General features: G+C 42.9%; 1 protein-coding gene across 3 annotated transcripts in view; it reads left to right on the top strand.

The window, feature by feature from the left end:
- Nucleotides 1-21,041, top strand: part of GFPT1 (glutamine--fructose-6-phosphate transaminase 1) — a 43,158-nt gene extending 22,117 nt beyond the window's left edge. For 2 of the 3 annotated variants that reach the window (XM_035345009.1, XM_035345011.1), the window contains 10 exons: nucleotides 496-659; nucleotides 1,280-1,375; nucleotides 1,664-1,761; nucleotides 2,875-2,995; nucleotides 4,941-5,098; nucleotides 6,888-7,002; nucleotides 7,300-7,427; nucleotides 8,180-8,347; nucleotides 9,103-9,264; nucleotides 9,893-14,225. In XM_035345009.1, the coding sequence (XP_035200900.1) occupies nucleotides 496-659; nucleotides 1,280-1,375; nucleotides 1,664-1,761; nucleotides 2,875-2,995; nucleotides 4,941-5,098; nucleotides 6,888-7,002; nucleotides 7,300-7,427; nucleotides 8,180-8,347; nucleotides 9,103-9,264; nucleotides 9,893-9,937 (1,255 nt within the window). In that variant the 3' untranslated portion in view covers nucleotides 9,938-14,225. Of the gene's footprint in view, nucleotides 1-495; nucleotides 660-1,279; nucleotides 1,376-1,663; nucleotides 1,762-2,874; nucleotides 2,996-4,940; nucleotides 5,099-6,887; nucleotides 7,003-7,299; nucleotides 7,428-8,179; nucleotides 8,348-9,102; nucleotides 9,265-9,892; nucleotides 14,226-20,676 lie in introns of those variants that run through there. The other variant, XM_035345010.1, reaches the window with a different exon arrangement.
- The last annotated feature ends 1,756 nt before the right edge of the window (nucleotides 21,042-22,797 follow it).

A 22,797-nucleotide genomic window follows, 5' to 3' on the forward strand; every position in this document is an offset into this window, starting at 1 on the left:
GTAACCTGAAGGCAGGGAAGATATTCAATAGTACCTAATTCTTGGAGTATGTCTAAGTAGATGTTCAGGTATTTTAACAGGTGTGCAGAGTTCTACACGTGGGGAAAAGGAAATGCAGGGAGGGACAATTGCTTATTGCTGGAAAAGAAAAAGGATCCTTTTACCTGTAGTTGAACATTCTTTGTATTAAGCCTTCTTCCTGACTTCTGCTCTCTAGCTCCTAATGGTTAGATCACACTGCTGCACCTGCTGCTTTGTCTGAGGAATTCATAGTTTCTTCTTAAAGCAGGCACTGAAATTCATAATTAGTTAGGTGGAAAAAAAACAGTTGTATTGGTAGTGTGGAAATGTTCTTTACAGTGTTCCCTTCATTTTAAAAGAAATTTCATTGAAATGAGTAACTTTTGAAATATATGTTGAATTATAAGTAGGGCTGTAGCCTTTGTCATTATGTGACGAGTAACATTTTACGGCAAATGATGTATGCTTTTATAGTGCTGTCATTGAGCATACCAACAGAGTGATTTTCCTTGAAGATGATGATGTAGCAGCTGTGGTTGATGGCCGTCTTTCCATTCACCGGATCAAACGTACAGCAGGCGATCACCCTGGGCGTGCTGTCCAAACCCTGCAGATGGAACTTCAGCAAATTATGAAGGGTAAAATCCTATGAATGTCACCAATGTAGATGCATGGGTCATCTCTAGAATCACAGAATAATTAAGGTTGTAAAGGACCTCTGGAGATCATCTGGCCCAGTCTCTGTACTGAAAGCAGTGTCCTTAGGTCAGCATGTTCAGGAGTTTGTTTAGACAAGTTTGGAGTATGTTGAAGAATGGAAATCCTACAGCCTTTCTGAGCACCTGTTCCAGTGCTTAGCCACCCTCCTGGCAAAAGAATTTGTCCTTACATCTAATGAGACTTTCCCTTGAGCTAACACTGTAATGGGAATTGTGGAGCTGAGGATTTTGCCTTCTGCTTGGAGGCATCTGTTTTTTTCTGAGATTGAACCTTAGGAGGCTTGCAATTCTGGATCTGACCGATAGTTGACACGTTCTGGTATCTTGAATCTAGTTCTCATTTTGAGCTGATCCAATGCCTTAGTAGAAAATGAAATGTCAGCTTAAATGAACCTTTCTTTTAGATACTCATACAGGAATTAAAGGTAATCTTTGACTGGTAACTGGCCTGTCATTGTCTCTGATCCAAACTTTTCCCCATAAACATAGGGAAAATGTATATTACTAGGTGGTAAACTATTATTTTTATTATTTTATAGGTAACTTCAGCTCATTCATGCAAAAGGAAATTTTTGAACAGCCAGAATCCGTTGTTAATACAATGAGAGGAAGGGTCAACTTTGACGACTATACTGGTAATTGAGATGCATTCTTGTTTGTTTTTGATAGAGCAGTACCCAGTATATATTCACAGAGGAGGAAGTAGGTGATGACATGGGAGATGAAAATGTGTAAGACAATGTGCATGTCTTATTACAGGGAGTGCTTCCCTAATCACATAATCTGATGGCAGTTATTTTTTGTGATGAGTTTTTTTTGCAAAGTGTTTGACTGAGATCATAACGCTGCACATTAACGCCGGTAATCTTGAGAAGTTCTGCTACCTGGCCACCCTAATTTTTCTCTCTGAATCTTGTTTACAGTGAACCTTGGTGGGTTGAAGGATCATATTAAGGAGATTCAGAGGTGTCGTCGTTTAATCCTTATTGCCTGTGGGACAAGTTACCATGCTGGAGTTGCAGTAAGTGGTCAGTCTTGATCTGTTTGCAAACTAGCTGGAGTTGAACAGCAGGCATGATGTTGTGTCTGGCAAGCATGATAAAGATGGAATAGTAATGTTGAGTGAGAAAAATTCATTCTGATTAGTGAAGACCCTTTTGAATCTGGATACAACAGATTTTCAAATTGCTAGTGACAACAATAGGAGCTAAAAGCTTGAGTGATTGAGTACTTATGAAAATAATTGCCTTTGATTTTATTGCTATGGAATGCTTTAAAAAAACAACTTGTTTTGTTGTAAAAGATGATTGGCAAGGGAAGGGATAATGCAACACCAGAATGCAGATGCTGCAGCAAGGTAGGATTTGCCATGAGCCAGACATGATTTTCTACTTTTCTCTTTATGCAGACAGCTAGGGCACATGCTTAGAGACCTCTCTGTGCTTGCCCAGTACTCTGAAGAGGTTTTGCTTTATACCTTACAGAAGTGCTGGCTGTGTGTATCAGCAGCATGTGATTTTGTTTCTCTGACATGTGACATAATCACTGGATAAATCATGATGGTTTTAGATGAAGCTTTTTTCTATTGTAGATTGGCAGCCCATAATGTTGAAATTTAAAGTACTCCACAACTTCACAGAGGAATCTTTTATTGGGATATCCTCAGAAAATCTGCGGAGCACAGCTATGTTAACTGATTTACAAGAACAAAAAAATATATTTTTTTGTTCATCTTGGACAGCTGTATAAGATAATGTTAATAGTGATCAACTGACTAGCCAAAACAGGTTTCTGGCTTGGCCTGGATAGTGGTGGTAGCTTCTGAATTCTTCAGTAATACAAGTTATAGTCTGATAGAATGACACCCTGTATTATATAAGTGAGATTTTTTAAGAACAATTGGAAGAAGCTGGCCTCATAGGCTTTTTGTTGGGCCAAAAGGATAGCTTTTCACAGGGTTAGTTGAATGTGAGTTGAGTATGAGTATACTGAGTAATTAAAATATAATCCATTGCTATTTTTTGCATGTATTTTGATAATATTTTCCTGTGTGGGGGCTAGGAGACTTTTTACATTCCAAACAGTTTTCTTTAAATAAAATCTAATATGTAACTTTGACGTCTCCTTTTACCAGACCCGTCAGGTTCTGGAAGAACTGACTGAATTACCTGTTATGGTTGAACTAGCCAGTGATTTCTTGGATAGAAACACTCCTGTCTTCAGAGATGATGTTTGCTTTTTCATCAGCCAGTCAGGTATGATCTCACTTTACAACCCACTCACTCACATCTTTCATGTAACCGTTAGCTTAGGAGGGAAAAGGCAGCAGGGCCAGTTCTTGTGCCTGCCTCTAGGATTGTACATGATACATGCAAATGAAGAAATTGGCACAGACATGCTAGAAATTGGTTAAAAACAAGGTGTTTCTCCTCCCGTCCATCTGCATGTGGGTGGGTGTTTGACTTTGTTTAGATGAGCCTTACATATGGTAACAATGGTTTTGTTTCCTTTATCTGTGATCAAATATTTCATCAGTCAGCATACTAAAAAAAAAAATCCTTTGAAGTCTGGGTAAAGACAAGTCAATAGCTTCTTTTGAATAGTTTCAGTTCTTTTGTTAGTAGTACCAGATACTAAGCAACATTGTGCGTCAGATCCATAAAAGACACGAAGCTATTACAGAAGAGTATCTGAAAAAATAGAACAACCTCGGAATGGAGTGAGAGAGAAAACATACACTTAAGCTTAGGGGGGGAAAAAAAAAAAAAAAAAAAGTGATATGTCCTATCCAAAATATTTTCCAGGACAATTTGTCTTTTTCCAGGACAAAATGTCTTTTTCATTTTAGTTGCATTTACTGTTCTAGATTGTCACACCTGATCTTCAGCTTTGTTATTAAAACTAGTTTTTCTCTGTATGTTAAAATATTCTTGTTAACAGGACAGTATTTTTTTCCTCCTCAGTGTCAGGTAATTTAGAAGATCACCTCTTTGTAGGGGATTCATGTAAATGTTGCAGTTTTCCCTGGGTTTTAGGACACGTGTTGCTTCTTCCCCTTATAAGTTGCACTGTCTCAAATCTAGCAGTGAACACAATTGAGGGCACACTAGGGGATGCATCTTTTCCCTGAAGTGTTGGATGTGGCAAGCAAACAAGGATTTTCCTGGAACCTAAGCTTAGTCATCAGGCAGCACAAAACTAAAGTAAACATTGAGCTCAAATAACCCCAGTTCTCCCCACCCATAGATCTGTTTTTCTAGCCCTAGATTTCCACCCTATATGACTTGTAGTAAGTAATGTAATGTGCAGACAGTGTTTATATGTATTGGTGTACTGAAGTAGAATTGTACCTAACCTTGGCGGTATTTTGTTTTGGTCTTGTTTTCTGTTGTCACCTTATTTGTGCAGGAGTACATCAAAAAAGGTGTTTAGAATAACGGTAAACTGGTAACGCTGGGTAGAATGTACAGTAGCTTCTATTTCTAGGCCCATGTCTGGAGCTCAGCTCACAAGCAGCAGTTCTGGGGATAATCAGTGTGAGGTTTCTTTTTCCCCATCTGTTGACTTCATTTTTAAACCAACTATTTCTAATTTCTTATATCTTGAATTTTTGAAACAACATGTTAACTGAAGTCTGATCTAAGATAGCCTCTGTTGGCGTTGTGCAAACAATTTTATACAGGAGTGATCAGTTTTTGGCATTACTTCTTTGAGAAGATACCAGGTTGTTGGTGAGCACCATCAGCCAAGCAGTTGTATGGTTTCGATGGCGTTAACATGGGAAGACTCTCATGGCTAGGTGTAAATTAATGCTTTTTCATCTGCTGTACACTTCAGCTAGGTTATGTATGGATGTCCTTAATACATGGGTTCTACCCCCCACAACACCCCAAGGTGAATATTTAGTAACTGGGAAGGGGAAGAAGCTGTTTATGCTGAATGAGATACACTTGAACTTAAGTTGTTTTTTTAACCATGGTAGCATAAGTACTGTCTTCAGGTTCTGTGTTTTCTAGATTTCACTCTTCTTTTTAGGGATAAAACACAGTGTGCGTGGTCTGCCATAATTGCTAACTCTTCTGACTTACAAACAAATGCAAACTTAGGAGATTATATTTAGAAAAGCACTGCTGTTTTACATCTTCGGTGTCAGCAGTAACCAATACCAAATTGCAGCATTGTAAATATCTGTATTTTCAGGTGAGACAGCAGATACTTTGATGGGTCTTCGGTATTGCAAAGAGAGAGGAGCCTTAACCGTAGGAATAACTAATACAGTTGGCAGCTCTATATCACGAGAGACAGATTGTGGAGTCCATATCAATGCAGGACCAGAGATTGGTGTTGCGAGTACCAAGGTAAATAACAAGTTCATAGATCTTACTGAATCACCTGTGAAGGAGCTGGCTATTATATGGGTCCTCTGAATGCTCTTCATTCCCTTTTTAACAGTTGCAATTGCTGATTCTATTTCATAAGAGGCAAAAATTCACTCCTCTGTCATTATTTGTCCTGAGGTGCAGACTCATTTTAAATGAAAGTCTAAATATGGAAAAAGAAATTGTAAGACACAGCTTTGGAAACTTAGGCAATACACAACTACCCTTAATCACACTGCTTTTACCAAAGAAAGTGTGATATTAAAACAGTAACTGAACAGCAAATGGGGAAATGGTCTTTTAAAGAAAACCAGTATTTATGTCCATCTAAGAGTTATTCTGTGGTTAATGTATCTGGCTGTGTGAGATACAGTATAAAATAACTTGCTTTGCTGCATTTCATTTCGATGAAGTGCTTCTGCATGGTGAAATCTGCTTTGATTTAGTTATATTTAGAGGCAAGATGATGTCAATCTGTTACATAAATTCAGCCAAAAACCACATTTGAGTTTAATAGTTCAGTGGGGAATTTGATCATGGAAAATTCATGAGTCTCCTGCAAGAAACAGTTGAACGAGTTGTTTGTCCCTGGGTTGTTTTCATATAGCCAACATTATAGTTAGGAGATAATTGAATTTGGCATTTTCTCTCTGGTGGTGTGGTGAGTTAACAAAGTTGCGTGTATATGAAATACGAACTTGAAGAGATTATCCCCCTAAAGGGAGAATGTGCATCCAGGTTCATTTTGAGAACATACTACAAACAATCCAAGTATTGTTAAGGTTCAGTGCTATTTGCTAATGTAACCTGCAACTATGTACTAACCAAAACAAAGTAGATCACATTGTGTATCAAACTCTGCTAGTAAACATAACTGAAGCTTTTCTAGATTCCTTCAGAGCTATTTAAATCTTCTCTGATATATCACTGTGGATGTTTGTTTTATTATTGTTTAGAGAGGGACAGAACTACTACAAACCTTAATCTGAATTCTAAGCAACTTCAGTCCAAGGCTTGCACCACAGACCGTTTCATAACAGTTGTCTTTTATGGACTACAGAGGCTAGACTTTATAATAGATGTTGGATATAATGCCTTAAATGTTTATGCAGATAGAATTTCTTTGAGTGCTAGTTTCACTTTGCTGTGCAGATGACTGTTCCTGGAGTCAATGATACCAGTCACTCTAATCTTTTAGAGAAATACATAGCCTTTGCAAGTGGAAGAGCTCAAAATCTGTTCTTAACAAACTGGGGGGAGGAAGGGTTTGAAATCACCCTACCTTTTCAATAGTCTTTGCATTCCATGTGCATTTTCATGTGGTCCAAAAAAAGCTAGAGCCAGCTGTCCTGTCACAGTGGCCAGGTGTAGTAGTGAGGTTCCACTGTACATCTTCAGTTGCTGGGTCTTCTAGTCTTCAGTGTTCTCATCATTTGCTCGCTCAAATAGAGAAAGAAGGACACAGTTACAGTCAGAAAATAGGATTTAATAATTGCCAGGAATCCCAGAAATATTCCACTTTGTTTTTTGTATCGTAATCTCTGGGAGCTTGCAGAGATTGTGCCATTGCAATCATCCATTTGAGCAAACGCCGTGTGAATTTCATGTTGGCCTTTCCTGCTTAATTGGAAGGAAAGGTACGATTTAAAAACATGCTAAGACTAAAGTCAGCAGCTAGTTGAAGAATGTTGTAGCAGGTGACAACCATTTGCTTACTGTCTTAATGACATTTTCTTTCTTTCTCCCTCTTCACCCATTCCCTTATTAGGCCTATACCAGCCAGTTTGTCTCTTTGGTGATGTTTGCTCTAATGATGTGTGATGACAGAATTTCTGTGCAAGAAAGACGCAAGGAAATCATGCGTGGTCTAAAAGGACTGCCAGGTAGGAAACTGTTGCATTTATTGTGTCTTGCCAAATGATATTCAGTAGCATAGATGAACTTCACAATGCACAAACTTTGCTTTTGAAAGACTGAGGGGATGAGATTTGTGCAATGTGACTATTAGTTATAACTCTTTGCAACTGCTTTCCCTCTGATGCTTTCAGACCACTACATTGAATTATTAAAATACTGGGTACACTCTCTCTGCAAGTCGTTGCTATCTGTGTATATGAAGTATGAGCAGTTTGAGAAGCAGAGGGATATAAATGCACACAACTTTAATTCTTCTGTTCTAGACTTGATTAAAGAAGTGCTGAGTATGGATGATGAGATCCAGAAGCTAGCCACAGAGCTATACCATCAGAAGTCTGTTCTTATCATGGGACGTGGCTACCATTATGCTACATGTCTTGAGGGAGCTTTGGTAAGAGATTTCTTTATTTAAAACTGGTTCAAATGCACTTAGCTATGGACTCACATTAGATATCTGACTACTAATTAATTCAAAAGCAGCTAACAGCTGTGGCCTGTTGGCTGACATACTGGGTGGAATAGCTAGAACTCACCATACCACTTCTGTAATTTCCATGTAAAGATACCCAACGCACATAACAGCTACTGGTCACCACGGATTGAAAGGGCGTAGTTTCAGCATTCACATTGGGAATGCTTTAGGTCCATATTGAATTACTGTGACAGACTGGGCACCCTAATAAACTTAGTTCTTTGAACTGTTGGGGTGGCATTTCCAGGAATGTTCAGCATCCAAAACTGAGCACATACTTTCTAGAACCTGTGAGCTGTAGTTTCTACCTTTGAGGAGATTGTTGTTGGTATTAGTGCTGTCGCCTATGGACATGCAAATGTCATCTTTGTATTGGCCTGCCCAGTTCAAGACTATGGTGATATATGTGTTGACTGATGGCAAATCATAAGGCCTGTGGTGGGTTTGGTGTGTTGTGATGGCCTATATGCAGCTCAGCCCAGGTGCACTACTTTGATTTAGGTTTTCAGGCTGGCTTGTCCATGTAATGGATCTGAGGAGAGCCAGAACGCACTCTTACAAACTTAAATTACATAGAAAGTGGAAGAAACCAGAGAGATGTTCATGTAATAATAAAAATAAACAAACAAAGTTTGCCTAAAGCTATATGAATATTCTTTTTCTCCATCTAGAAAATTAAAGAAATTACCTACATGCACTCTGAGGGGATATTGGCAGGTGAGCTGAAGCATGGCCCTCTTGCGTTGGTGGACAAACTCATGCCTGTTATCATGATCATCATGAGAGACCATACATATGCTAAGTGCCAGAATGCTCTCCAGCAGGTCATTGCACGACAAGTAAGTACCTGTAAAACTTTACAGTGCATCAGAAATGTTGGTTTTAATATAGAAGCAGTTTTGCAGGTGCCAAACTATTTGCTTTAGTGTCACTGCCTAAAATATGAATTCAGTAAATGGTCCTCTTGGGCTTTTCATAGCCCAAGAAGCTATCTTTTTTTTTTTTTTTTTTTTTTAAAAAAAAAAAAAAAAAAAAGGAGGGAGGCTGCTGTCTTTAACCTTCAGAGAAAGGCCTTTGCAAGTGGTCTTGCAGGGTAATGGAAGCTGGAAGCTAAAAACTTCGTGTCAGCATGGGTTAGGTTCAAAACATTGTTAGATGCATACTATTACAGGTACTGAAGGAGGAAAGTTTTCAGTTTTAACACTATTTCATTAGCTTAGAAAACAATTGCTAACAACCTTTGTTTGTTGTTGGGCGGGGGGGGGAGGAGGGATATTTTTTCAACCTCTGGGATTTCCCAGTTCTGTCAGATTTCAGAAAAGGTAACACTTCAGAGTGTTCAGGCTTGCGATTGCAGAATGCAGTGATTTTTTTGTTTTTGTTTTCAATAAGAAAAGTGCACCGGCATAAGTTAACAGATGCAGGAGCCTAGTGTGGTTTGTTTACCCTTTAAAATTTGTTACTGGAATGCCTGTGTGATGCTAAGCTGCTTTCCTTTAAATTAAGTAAAAAATTCTTGCTACCAGTGATATGAACAGAAGTGAGAAAAGAACCTTCATGACATGTTTTTCTTCAACATTTCCCTTTGTTACAGGGGCGACCTGTCATCATTTGTGATAAGGAAGACATTGAGACAATTAAGAACAATAAGAGAACAATCAAAGTTCCGCATTCAGTGGACTGTCTGCAGGGGATCCTGAGTGTCATCCCCCTTCAGCTTCTGGCTTTCCACCTTGCAGTTCTCAGAGGATATGATGTAAGTACAGTGTTCCCTTCCTAATCTCCTGCACTTGTGTTTGCTATTTACAGGTCTGAAAAAGATGTGCTGAGTGAAGTTTGAAGTCTATGGGGGTTGTCTGTGTGATTGCTTGAGCTACTGGAACTGCCAGGTTAAATGGTAGACCCAAAAATTGCAGAAGCTTTTGTGAACAAAACGTGAAGGCAGTCTACTACACGTGACTGAGCCTCATGCAGTTTGAGTTGGACGTCTGTTTTCTGGTACAAGCGTACTGTTGCTGGAGAGCTGGTAGGAAGCTAAAATGAAGTTTAAAATCAAAATCAACAGACGGGTGTTTAAAAAAAACAGTCTGTGTTAGTTATTTGATCTTAATACAGACACTGGCCTCTACCACTTACTGCAGTGACCTTTTATCATTTGAGAACTGTAGCAATTTACATTGAAGAGACTAACTCCTTAGTTTTTGACAGTTGTAACGACTGAAGTCAATGGAGTTTTTTGGCATTGATTATCCTAAGTTAACAGGAAAATGTGTTCAGTCATTTTCAATTTAAACACAGAACAAACATTCCACGCATTACAAAGTTATACACAAAGAAAGTATCTAACTACTCACAAGCATCTTCTTTCTCCTCCCTCTCTGCAGGTTGATTTTCCAAGAAATCTGGCCAAGTCCGTAACTGTAGAGTGAAAGATCATCTGAATCATAGGGGCAAAGGGGAATTAAATGAAAGACTTTTTTTGGTACCAAAATAACTTGATTTTAAAGTCCCCTAGGTAAATCTTATTTTGGTAAATCATTGTTTGTGTACACGATCACCATACTTCCATTACATTAGTGATTGTCAAATTGATTCCACATGCTATGTCAGTAGCTTTGGGTTTTTTGAACAATAGATTTCCATGCAAGATATTGAATGGTTTTCTTTAAAGATTACTGAGCCTTCTAGGTAAGGGGCCCTTCACTTTACTTTCAGATACTGTCATTTTTTCTTATCCAGTGTGACTCATTCCAGTCATTGATGAGAAACCATTCAGTGAATTACCTGTCATGCTCTCAGGCAGTGAAGCAGGATATGAGATTATGCAACTGGAACAAGAGCTGTTACTGGTCATGCTTGTGCAGATATTTTAACAGTGAGAAACTGTAAACAAGCATTTGGGTCAATTTCTGCCTCATTTATAAAAGGGAATTCAACTGACCTGTCACAGCCTCTGAAATTTTAGGCATGTGGTAAATGTGTTAAGAAAGTAATTTTGTTTCAGAAAGATTTTATCTATGCCAAATACCTAGCAACTGACAATCTCATAGACTCGGTGGGCCATAACTCACCATGTAACACCAGCAGGTATCTGTAGTTGTGCCCATGAAGACAGTGGAACTCGCGCCTTCAAGTGTAAGTGGAAGCAGTGTCTGACTCAGAATGGATGCATAGCAAAGTGAGGAAAAACAGAGGAATATAACAGTGCTCAGTTTGTGGTGGTGCTTTGTTGATGCTGGGTTTTGGTGATTTTCTTTGTGTGATTGTTTTTTAAACGAATAGCACTCTTCCTGCATTGAGGGATAAAGCTTTTTCCCCTTGAACTGAGCACTGTGGCACTACAAACAGATTGTAAGGAATGGGCTTTATGTTGCTGCAGGTCACTTACTAGTCTGAACGTGTAGAAGAAAGTTTTTGCCTTGTGTCTCTCAGACAGAGATGACACTGAATATTCCTTTCTGAGGCTTATTACATTAGACAAAGTCCCCTGTTAAAATACATGGGTTCTTGTTTATTTATGAGTAGTTCATACAGTTGTAGTGGCATATGTGATTATGTCAAATTCAGCTGTTTTAAAACTGGAGGGGATAAAGGCTTGATACACGTGGAAAAAAATACACTGATACTTGTATAACAAGTTTGCAGAGAATCAGAAATTACACAGAAAACATGCCTTTAAGATCTCATACCAGCTTTGAAAAAGTCATTAAATGGCAGTTAGCTAGGTGTTTCCTAATGCAAAAAAGTGAATTTCCTGCCTGGGTGGTAGGCTTTGAATTAGCTTTATACACAGCATAAAAAGAAAAGCAAACTACAAGGTGTAAAGCAATGCTTGACAAGTCATGGTGAATATTCCAGATCACTTGCTTTACTGATCACTGCTTTAACAAATGTAAACGTAGCTCTCCTCATGCAGGTTGCAAGACAACTGCCAAGTAGTAGTAATCCATCCTGACCTGTACAGTAAAAGACAACTGCTCAGACTGAGGTGTTTCCAAAGACCACGTAGCAATTCTACTTTATATAAAACCACAGTAGCCTATTTAACTTCAATTCAGTGTCAGCTCAAGGCTGTTTTATTTTGTTAATTAGATTAAAATGCTGCGTGCCTGGAAAAAGTTTCTTAAAGCCAATATATGTATGTTTATTAACACGTTGTATTCAGACTATTAATTTATGAATGCATTGTGCTGCCAGTGTCTGTTTAAGAGCAAAGAAGTAAATACTTAATTTTATTTGTACAATATTTGCCTATGAGGCACTAACTTGTAACAGTTATGTGCCTCTGCCTAAACATGACTTGTAGACTTCTTCCCTGCTTCATCTGCGAGGATACTACTCCTTAAGGAACAAACAATGTATGTTCAATACTAACAGTTTGGAGACAGTTAATTTTCTTCCATCTCCCACTCAGCTCTTAAGAGAAGGAAAACTGTGAATCTTTAACATGGAGGGTGGGAAGCCAGGAAGGGTTTCCCCCTACTCCCCAGCATAAGGACTTGCAGTATCACATCCTATGTTCTTGTTAGCATGGGGTCTAATGGGAAAGAACCTGCAAGAGAATTAAGATCTATTTCTCCTATTCCATTCAGAAGAAAAGCAACAAGCATTGCTTTTGTCTAGCCTCATACAGATTGTCTGCTAGCTTACCAAGTCTCCTAGCAAACAGGATGGTAGATACCATGTTAAAATACAGATTGTTGTTCAGTAAAAGTTTGATCATTCGGGCTGTTAAATATTTATGAAAGTAACTTGTCTACAAAGAGGACCAAAGAACAGGATTCTAAGTTGGAAATTTAAGTCTGACACTTTCCAGTTGGGTGTAACTGTACAGATATTGCTGAGTTGCTTGGTTTTAATGCTGTGATAGACAAATCCTTATTCTTAGTAATTTAAGGCATTAAAACTCATGACGAATACTTCACTTGTCAGAAGTAAAGGTAGTATTCACCCCCTGTATTCTGCAAGTTGCCAGTAAACTGCCTGAAGTGTACAAAAATCCGCCTGCCAAAACAGAAGTTAGTCGCTAATTGCAACTAGGCTGTTGGATGTTGTAATGCTTAATATCAAAGAATGCTGTAGAGCCCACTTGCTATGAAGAATTTCTCTGATGAGCATGGTAGGGAATCCGTACACCATCTCATTGTTGTTAATTGCTATGCCTGTGTGAAGTGAGAATGTATAAAGGACTCTTCTTAGCTTTCCTTACTTCATTTTGTGTAGATGTGTTGCATTTTGATGAACAGATGATGTTTCTCTTTTCCCTAGAAAACTTTCAGAATGTCTTGTGATATTTATTAACAGCCAGTCAGTCTTCTGCTCTCCAGAATGAATGTTTTGCTTACTGAGCCAGTAAAACTCCCTCTTTCCTAACTGAGGTGTTCAAAAATTCAGTAGCCCTTGTCACTAAAATTGAGCCACAGGTAAATACAGATAAAGGCCTTTGTCATTTGAAATAGAAGCTGCCTATTACTTCATATGTTTATCATAGTTTATTTTGACTGAAGTTAACTGTTTTCCTCATCTATGTCTGCAGAGGCTTAAAGGGAAGTACAAGCCCCATAGGTCTTAAGGTTTTTTCTAATTACCGAACACCAGAGAACTTCAGGCTCGGCATGCTGTTTCTTTGTAACAGATCTTAGCCAAATTCCACACTGTTAGTAAGGTTATTCCACAAACATGGAAAAGTTGTTTGTGGAGTACGCTTCTGCCAGAAAGGTTTCTTCCTTCTAGCTGTACTGAAGAAAGTCTAGAGACAGTTCTTTCCTGAATGTGAGAGATGAGTAAGTACCATCTGCACACACACGCTTATAAAGAGCCCAAACCAGTATTTGGGTAGCCTTGTCTTTGTAAGGTACAGCGCTGACAGGGGAAGTGCTGTCTCCTTTTTAGCATGCTCTTACTGACTGGAAGGTAACTGCGTACCACTGATAAGGGGATTCTCTTCCATCCAGTGAGCTGCCTTGACCTCCTTGTTCAGAATGTCTCAGCCCCTTTGTAGTCAAGAGCTGCATTAGTGAAAGCTTCACATAGACCATTTGGGAGATAAGTGGGAGGGATCTCATGGATATGACAACATATAGTCTCACCCCATTTGGAACCTTAACACTAGCACAGACATACTAGGTTTGGTTAAGCTGCAGATTGAAATGTCTAAAGGCCCAAAGAAGACCAAAATATTAGTGCAAAATTGTTGTTTTTTTCCTCTCTAGTAGTTACTAGCAGTCCTTGACACCACAAGTAGGTGGCTGACAGCAGCATATGTGATGGAGAGGGAAATTGAAATTGGGCCCGTGCAGCAGCACATCAGTGTTTACCTGTGGCTGATTTTAGATCCTACCTGAACGTACCAAACTTTCCTCAAAATCTGGAGTCCCTCTTCCACATCAGAAACAGGAAGAAGAAACAGCAAAGAAGTATTTGGCTTGAATAAACGGAAAGACTATTTGCCTTCAAATCAGTTTATGTAAATAGATGTTTGAAATGGCAAATACCACCATTTCTTCCCTTCTAGGTCTATATGTACTGTGCTTGTACATATCCAGCTGGCTTGGTTTGTGGGGACCAGTCTGTATCTTGTTTCCTGTTGTGTGCTGTATGCAGAAGATGTCTTACTTTTGTCTGTAGTGTTTTATAATTTGGGTTCTGTCTTTTTGCTTACTTTTTTGTATCTCACCCTTTGAATAAAATCAAGTGCCCTACATTAAACAAACTGAATTACTGGTCTTTAGTTACATCTATTAAAGAACAGGTAACCCCGGTGAAAGTTAAGGGCAATATATACAAAGCAGAAAAAGACCCAAAGCTTAACTCTCTTCTAACTCTTCTAACTGGCCAAGATATTTTTTTTTAATAACATCTGAGATATATTTCAACTCACTTTTTATTCTTGATTTTGCTGCTAACCAAAAACAGTGAAGAGGAAAGCCCATGAAACATCCCTAAGGCGGCAGAACAGGTGGTATTACCTTAAGTACCCTCATTGTCATTTAACAACCACTTTTCTATGACTAGATAAAACAAAAGAGTAGTAAATACAGCCCAGATACAACCTGTGCTCAGTGATCTTCACACATGCCCCATACGATTTTGAAACTCAGTTCTTTTTTTCAGCTTTTTTGTTACTGCCCCCAGCTTGGGTAATGTCAGACAGGCTGGGAGCACCACAGCACTGCTTTGCTGCCCCAGTGCAGGATGGCTTGGATGCTGAGGTGGTACAGTTAATTTCTTGTAAGTCAACAGCTGGTGCCTTAGAGATTGTTCATGTCTTAAAAATGTGTGGACAACTTTGTAAGCAAAATGCACAATGACAAAAGCCTATCTGGAATTCCACCCCTCCTCCACTTGGAGCCATTCAGGAATTAATTTCCTTAGGGACCTTCACCTCTGCAGGGGAAGAATATCAAACATGGAAATCTATTTCCCTAAAAAAATCGAGCAGCCTGGACTTGCTCTTCCTACAAATACCTTTCCTGTACAAGTAGTAGTAAAGTCACAAGACTGCTTTTGAAGGCTAGTGCCTTGGAGCTATGCACACACATTCTTACTATTGCAGTTAAAGTCAGTGCCCACGCACAAAACCATAGCCAGATGTCGGGAACAAGATTGTCCACTTCTGCTTGCTCAGCACTGCAGGAGGAAACAGCAGTACAGGCTTGTGTTAAGGTCACAGACAAAAACAAGTAAAACAGATCAAAGCTTTGGGTTTTTGAAAGCTTTCATTTTGGTGCAGCTGTAGGACCTATCTGCTCAGGATGCTAAAAGGAGAGGGAACAGTGCAAGGAGCCGGCAAGGCAAGGTAGCTGTGTGCAGCATCATCCTCAGGTGCCTCCAGGGCTGTGCCGTGCTCAGGCTCCCTACTCTCTGGGCTGTCCACTGCGGCTCGCAGACCTGAGATTGTCACCAGCTGCTCCACTGCCCTGGCTGCATTTCTAGACACGGGACCCTGTTCCTTCAGTGCAGCCCAGGAACTGCCCCATTTGAAGAGCAAGGGAGTGGGTAAATCTGGGGTGCTGCCTGGGTTCTCTATTGCTTATTACCCCATGTGGGGCAACTAAGCACACACACTGTGCACTGAATTTAGTTTAAGCCAATAGAAATGGCAGTAAGAAGACAAACAGAGGGATGCAGCCAGGGTCTCAGATGCTGAGGTTTACAGACAGGTACGAGCACTTGGTTTGAAAAAAAATACACTAGCTTGCCTGCTCCAAAGTATGCCTTGGCCCTTCTAGAGCAACATGCTTTGACAACTACCATTCACACGAGCTGTGCGTGGGCCTTGTGAAGTTTCTTTTCTGAGCCTCGAACTGCTGACTGCATATCTGTGCAACCTTCTTAAATTAATTTAACTAAAGGACTCCTTTTCTGTTATAAAGTGGTGCTGGCCCTTGCACAGGGGTCTTGCTAGGAGGAGCGCTGTGCCAAGTGCACACCAAGCCCGGGGGCATGGTGTTCCTTCAACACCTTCTCCCCTTGCTGTGTGGCAATGGCTCTTCATCCCCCCGCCATGGAGCGCACCAGGAGCCCCGTACAATGACTGCTCACACAGAAAGCACCTGTGTTGCAGCTGGAATCAGAAATGCCACTTCCCCCCCAAAAAAAAACAAGCCAGCTCTCAGGTGACTGTAAGATTCTGAGTGGGAAGCTAGCAGCCAGCCCATGGGGAATTCTTACCCCAGGAACAGGCGTGGAAAGGAGATCAGCCCACCACAGCATTTTTGCTGTAGATAGGTGGAACAAAAAGGTGATGGTGTAAAACAAGCTCCCAGTTACCAGGCTGTTTCACAAAAACACTCAAGTATCAGCGGAGCCTTTCTTATATATCAGCAAGATTTGCTGTGCAGGACAGCCTGGTGTTCCTAGACTGCATTTCCTTTTCGATTTGAGAAAAGCAAACAATCCTTACACCCCTTTAGAAATAAGTTAGTTTTGTATTTTTTCCCCTAAAAAGCAGCCATCCATGCTCCTTGCCTCACAATGTGGGTGAGCGACCCCTGTTTGTATACCGGGCACCATACAGACTGATGGGTTCCTGGTGCTTTTGCCAGCCCCACAGCATCACCCCGTAGCACCATAGTGGCCCCATGGTATTCGGAGTGCTAAGAGGAGCAGTTAAGTGCCTTAGCTTTAGAAAGCTGGTGGGTCTTTCTGGGAAACAGATAAACAGGGATGGAGAGTTATCTCAGTGCAGCCTCCTGGCCAGGCCCACAGCTCAGTAGCTGCTTTCCCCCTTGCCCACGCCCCTCAGTGCTGGGCAGCTCTTTCAGCACCTCACTGCTGCCGTTACGTCTCCATCTGGCTCGCCACGTTTCCAGCTCCTGCGGCTTGGAAGGTCCAAAGAGCAAGAGTCCCATGCTGCAGGCGGCAGACAGGAGCAGCTCTGGCATTGCCCACAGCAGCAAGAACTCAAACCCTCAGATACTGACTGCTTCAGTGCTGCAAACATGGGCAGAGACAGATTGTGGGGACAGCTGTGACCAATCACGCACATTGGCGGCACAGCCCATGCCTGCATTTGGACAATCTGGCTTTTTTTGATTTTTTTTTTTCCACATCCTGCTCAGGGTTTCTGGACTATGGCAGGCCTGACCCAGAAGCTGTCTTGTGTGCCTTGAAGAGGCTATTTCTGTCCTATTTCCTTGCTTTTATCAGCTGGTTGGAGTACATTGTGGGCATTTGAAAAGGGAAAAGAGAAGAAAAAAAAGCAAGCTGGCTTGCTAAGATGGTTCACACAGTGCTAAAGTGGTTCCCCAGCCTCAGAGACCCACAAACCAGACGTGACAGGACTCCTCCCCCTCCTCAGTCTCATTTTTTATTGTTAAGGTCAAATAAAATATGTTCCCATGATCCTTACGCATTCCTATGGAAACAACTTTAAACAAACAAGCTGCTCGCCTGCATCTGGACAGTGAGCAGCGAGATTACTGTAACACCAGATCCCGAAAGCCTTGGGGAGCCTGGATGTGCTGGAGACACTGGCGGCACCATGCAGCTCACAGCCAGGCACCAACGGTGTCCAGGAGCTCGTGCGTGGGGAGCTAGGGGGTGGGGGCACCCAAAGCCCTTATTAAGCAGGAGACAACCCTGCACAAGCAAACCTAATAGCTGGCCAGCACTGAAGGGACACCACCAAGGAGGAAGAGTCAGCAAACCTACAAGGGACAGGACCAGCACCTCCCTGCTCCTCTCATTTCTGTCCATGCAAAAAAACTACGTCACCATGTGCACCATGGAGTCATTGCTAGGATGGAGATGCTGTCTGTCCTCCCTGCTGATGCCAGTTGCTGCTGGAACAAGCCTTCCTGAAGTCACAGGTGGGTGCTTTCTAGCACCCAATACTGGGCAAGACACTGTCTTGCCCTCACAGGATGACTCTCATCGTGTTGGCACCCTGAGGATGTGCCTGGAACTTGGTTCTGTAGCCAAAGCCATCCTTCAGGGCTGTCAGGCCTGGCTCCTGGCACAGTTGTGCTGGGAAATCCCAGCTTCAGCCACAAAACCTCCTCTCTCTGGCACTTGCAGTCCCACCACAAGACCAGCACAAGGGCAGCGGGTGAACAGACATAACGGCCCCTGTGGTCTCCAGCTGAACAATTCTGCTCTATGCTGTGGCAGGGACTCGCATTCCCTCTTGTATTTTTTTTTTTTTTCAGCATTTCCCATCATCAGGAAGATGAGCTTTTCCAAGCCCAGCTAGAAACACCACTGAAAATCAAAATTATCATCAATCCAAGCAGCTCCAACTTGTCTACCATGGGAAAACTGAAGACACATACTCCCCAAGCCAAGACGGGATACTCACGTTCAGGCAGTGACCTCCCCAGAAGCACAGCAGCCAGCCTGTGCAGCCAGACACTGCCAGGTGGAATGTAGGGGAGTGGGGGGTGGGAATTTCAGAGCCGCAAAAAGCTGGAAATGATGCACACAGGAAAAAATCCTGCTGAACCACAGCAGGATGACCCAGTGAATGTGCATTGCACTGCTCATGGAGTCCTCAGCTCAAGGAGAGCAGCGGTCCTTACCCACTCCCCTCCACGGGGAATCCTGAGTCTACGGAACAGCCACATCACCTCCCTTAGCATAACTGGCAGACGGCCTTTGGGAAAGGGCTCACAACAGAGCTTAACATGTAGGCTACAGGAATTGCATCCAGGACCACATCCAAGTAAGGCAGGGGGCAAGTGGGGCTGGAGGGGGGCATGAGCCAACTGCTTCTGAGAAGAACAACCAGGTTTGGAGGGAATTTTGGCTGCAGGGCTGTAGGTCGCTGGGTCCATGTAGAGATCAGTGTGGACCAAAGCCATCTGCCCTCAGCCCTCCAGGTGCTGCCAGCCAGGGACAAGGGCTTGTCACAGTCCTTGCCCTTAGAGGGGACGAGCTGCGTGACAAATTTAGAGCTGAAAACTGCTCCTGAGGCAGTAGTCACTGTCACATTTCTCCAGGAAGAGTCCTGTTTGGGTTACCACATGTCCAAGTGGTATCAGGGCATACATTACATGGAAAAACAATAAAGCGAGTGATTTAATTGTATCTGTCTTCAATTTAATGCAACCAGCTGGCTTGTGGCAGGCCAGCAGCCAGGGGATTGTGGATAACTGGGGTATGCTGGTCACGGCTCCAGACAAACTTCTCTTCAGTAGATGTGGGTAGTTGCTATAGCACAGAAAAGAGAGAACTGTGCTTTAACACAGCAGAAACATCAGCTAAGAAACACTTTTCTCATCAGTAGAAGAAAGCAGGGAAATGTTAGGCTGGGAGAAGGGCTCTCCAGCCAGGCAATGCTGTGGTCTTTGATGTTTTCTGCTTTTCAGCCACAGTGGGAAGCCCTATATAACGTCCTGTTCCAAAGGGAAATATCTGCCATTATCCTATGACTGTAAAAAACAGAGGAAGGAGAATGTGAAATGACTTGTCAATAAATGCCTTCCACAGGGCTGGGGAGAGCAAAGCCCAGGTTTCCCTTCTACCCAGGGAGAGGCAGTGGCAGAGCGAGAGGCTGTACGCAGAGACGTCAGCTGAGTCTCACATTGCCCTGCAAAATGTACCTCCTCCACACAGCACTGAAAGACACTGATGCTGTGTCCCTGCCTCACATGCCATCAGCTCCAGAAACACTTCTGTTAGTGACACCAGTCTGCAGACATCTCCTTTCCCACCTCCCTTGAAAAAAAGTAGTTGCTCTGAACATTAATGTGTTTATTCAGCATTTGAGCAGCTCTAAAGTGCCAGATGCAGGGGCTGAGTTGCTCTTGGTGTCTCTTACTTCCACCTCCCCAGTTAAATAAGATGCCATAAGCAGCACTGTAACCTTCATCTTGCCAGGTTTCTGGGGCATGGTTTAGGGCACCTAAGCCTGGAGGAACCGCGGCAGCTCCTAAGGCCACCCAACCTGGTTGCATGCTGCTTCCCATAATGCAAACAGGTAGAAAAAAAACAAAGCGAATTGTCCTGAGTGCCCCACAGGCTGTTTCAAAGCCATGCCCATCCTGGCACAGAGCCTGCTGCCAATGCTGCTAATGCGGTGTCTGCCTTGCCCCAGAGGAGCTAGGGGGCTCTGGTTTGTGCCTCAGACTCAGTCCCTCCAGAGCCAGAGCTTTGCCAGGGTGCTGGTGCAGTGTGGCAAAGATGGAGAATTTCAGTGCTGGATTTGCAGCTCCATTTGGAGCCTGCCCAGCATGTAGCAAGGGGAACCTCCATGTCCCAAAAAGACAAACCCCACTTCCCCAACACCCAACTCCCCCAGAGCACTGCACAGGCACTCACGAGCTCCCAGCACAGCCCCAGAGGCACTGAGGAGGTAGCATCAGCCTCTGTGGGCACTGACAGAGAGGCAAGAAAGAGCTGAGGTACATAGCATTGTGTGTCCCTCAAGAGCCAGGATTAACCCTTCATCATGCTTTTTTCTGTAGTATTACAGTTACAGTGACTAATCCCATCGAGCTGGGATTGTTATCCCACGCACACAAAGCCCTGCTTTGTCTAAGTTCAGGATGGACACTGCAGAGAGCAGAAAAGCCTCATCTCCGGGGCTATCCAAACCCCATGCTGCAGATCCCAGGGCTGACAGGATGGAGCACGGCCGCATGCTCCATCCGAGCAGCAGCAGCAGCACAGCTGCACCTCCCTGCTGCCAGGGCTCCACTTTTCACAGCTGCTCTCCTTTTTGCAGGTGGACCGCATCGCTGCCACCAGAGACTGAGTGCCGCCACCGCTTCGCCGCTCGCTTTGCACGCAGCTGCCCGAGGAAAAGGAGCAACGGGTGAGCTGCAGGCAGCCAAACCACATCCCTGGGCTGCCACCTGCTCTGCCCACATCCCACGGTAGCAGTCAGAAGCGATGAGCATCAGTCAGGTCCTGTCTGCTCTGCACAACCCAGGCTGGCAGCCCCAGATTGGAGTGTTTTGCACTGAGCAAGGCGTAGAAAACCCATTTGATATGTGACAAACAGTCACGGGTTATTCTGTTTGATGATTCCATTTTGCACTGCAGTTCTTGTCATGTTTTTAGGTTTCAAACAATAAAAGACTACACACATGTCTTTTTTATTTTATTTTTTTTTTTTCAGCAGATGTCAGGTGAAGCATTCTTGGAGGTGCCAGTGCTTGTCTTTTCTTGGAAGGTTCCTCTTCCCTTCTTGGCTTCTGCAGGGAAAGAAACAAAGCAAAGTTCAGGACTTTCCCAGCCTCCTTTCCATCCCTGCCCAATTACAGCTTTGACAGCTAATTTTCTTTGACATGAACTCCTGGCCTGCATGCTAGCATGGTGAGGACAGATCTTAGATGTGTGACACGTAAAGCTTGGACGTTTAGTCCTTGTGATGGTTTTGCAGGTCACGAGAGCCTGGCAAGGCAGCCCTGCATCTCATTCCATATCTTTAACACACCAGTCCATTCAGACAAGAAAACCCTGCTGAACTATCAATGGCAAGCTCCTGGAAGTGAGGAAAAACCATCGCCTTGCATATGTCAGATTAGGAAGCTCAAAAGGAGTATGAGAGGTAGAGGATGGGTGGCTTGGGGTTAAAACTATGGGGTGGGATGTCATGAAACACTGTCGGTCCAGTGGGGAGTATGGCTTGTGGTGGCCCTCAGAGACAGGTTGCCTGGCTTGCCCAGGGGACTCTGCTAGCAGGAGCAGGGGCTGAACTGCAGAGGCATAATGCTCACACCCATGGGTTGTGTATTCCTAACACAAACAAGGACCAGGCCAGCCAGCCTCACGTGATCCCTGGTCACAGGTTAGAGATGGCATCAGGGATCAGCACTATGTGGCAGCTGCTACCCCAAAACCCATTGGGATTCACTCAGACTGTTTAGCTGTGACAGTCACCAGCCTTTTGTACACACAGTGCTCACACAGATTCCGTTCAGGACTGATAACCTTTTGCAAAGTCCTTTAAGCTTTGCTAAGGCGGATCTCAGCAAGGAGGGGAGAAATTTGCACTGGTGTTGCAGAAAGCAGTAGTTAAGGCTGGCTTATGCAACTACCAGATTTTGAAGGTGCTATGTTGGTGAGCTTTCATTCACCTCCAAATGAAGAGGGAGTGAAAGAGTAAAGCTTTCCTGTTTAAAAAACAAGCAAACAAACAAACAAAAAACAGGTTGCTCAGTCACACCCCTCTAGGCACCAAATAGACCTGCAGTAATGCCACAAGGGGAAGGTAGGAAACCAGACTTCGCAGATTGGTATGGGCTAGGAAAAGGGCTCAGAAGCAGACTGAGAAGCAGCACTTCCTGGGTAGTTGCATGCTGAGGCCTGAAAAGAAAAAAAAAAAAAAAACAGCTGCTTCCAGTTGTGCCAGGTGAAAAGGAGGGATGGGAATGATGCCTACGGCAAGCTGTGCTGCTGGGGCAGGGCAGCATCCCTCACACTGGTACTGCATGATGAAGGGATGGACGGGGACATGCCCAGCCTGTGTGCCACCTCCCCAGCATGCACATCTGTGCAATGTCCAGCTACACAGCAGAGAGCATGGAAAACCCTTGGAACATGGACCATTTCAATTATAAATTATTTTGTGCTTGCCTACATGCTAGGAAACTTTTCTTACCTTTCAGGCACCAGCTGAAGGATCAAGTAAGAAAAATTGTAATTTGAGGGGTCCTGCTGGCAAATCCTTATCCCTGGGTGGCCAGAGCAAGCAGCTGCTCCACAAGGACTGAGCACAGAGCTTGGGCTTTATTTCAGGTCCTGTTCTTGGGATTTCAGCTACTGCTGCCCAATCATCCCTTAATTCAATCAGTATGATGTAGCCTGTGATGAAAAATAATTCCAAAACCAAACCAAAACA

Source organism: Oxyura jamaicensis, chromosome 22 (assembly GCF_011077185.1).
Source record: "Oxyura jamaicensis isolate SHBP4307 breed ruddy duck chromosome 22, BPBGC_Ojam_1.0, whole genome shotgun sequence".
Lineage (NCBI taxonomy): Eukaryota > Metazoa > Chordata > Aves > Anseriformes > Anatidae > Oxyura > Oxyura jamaicensis.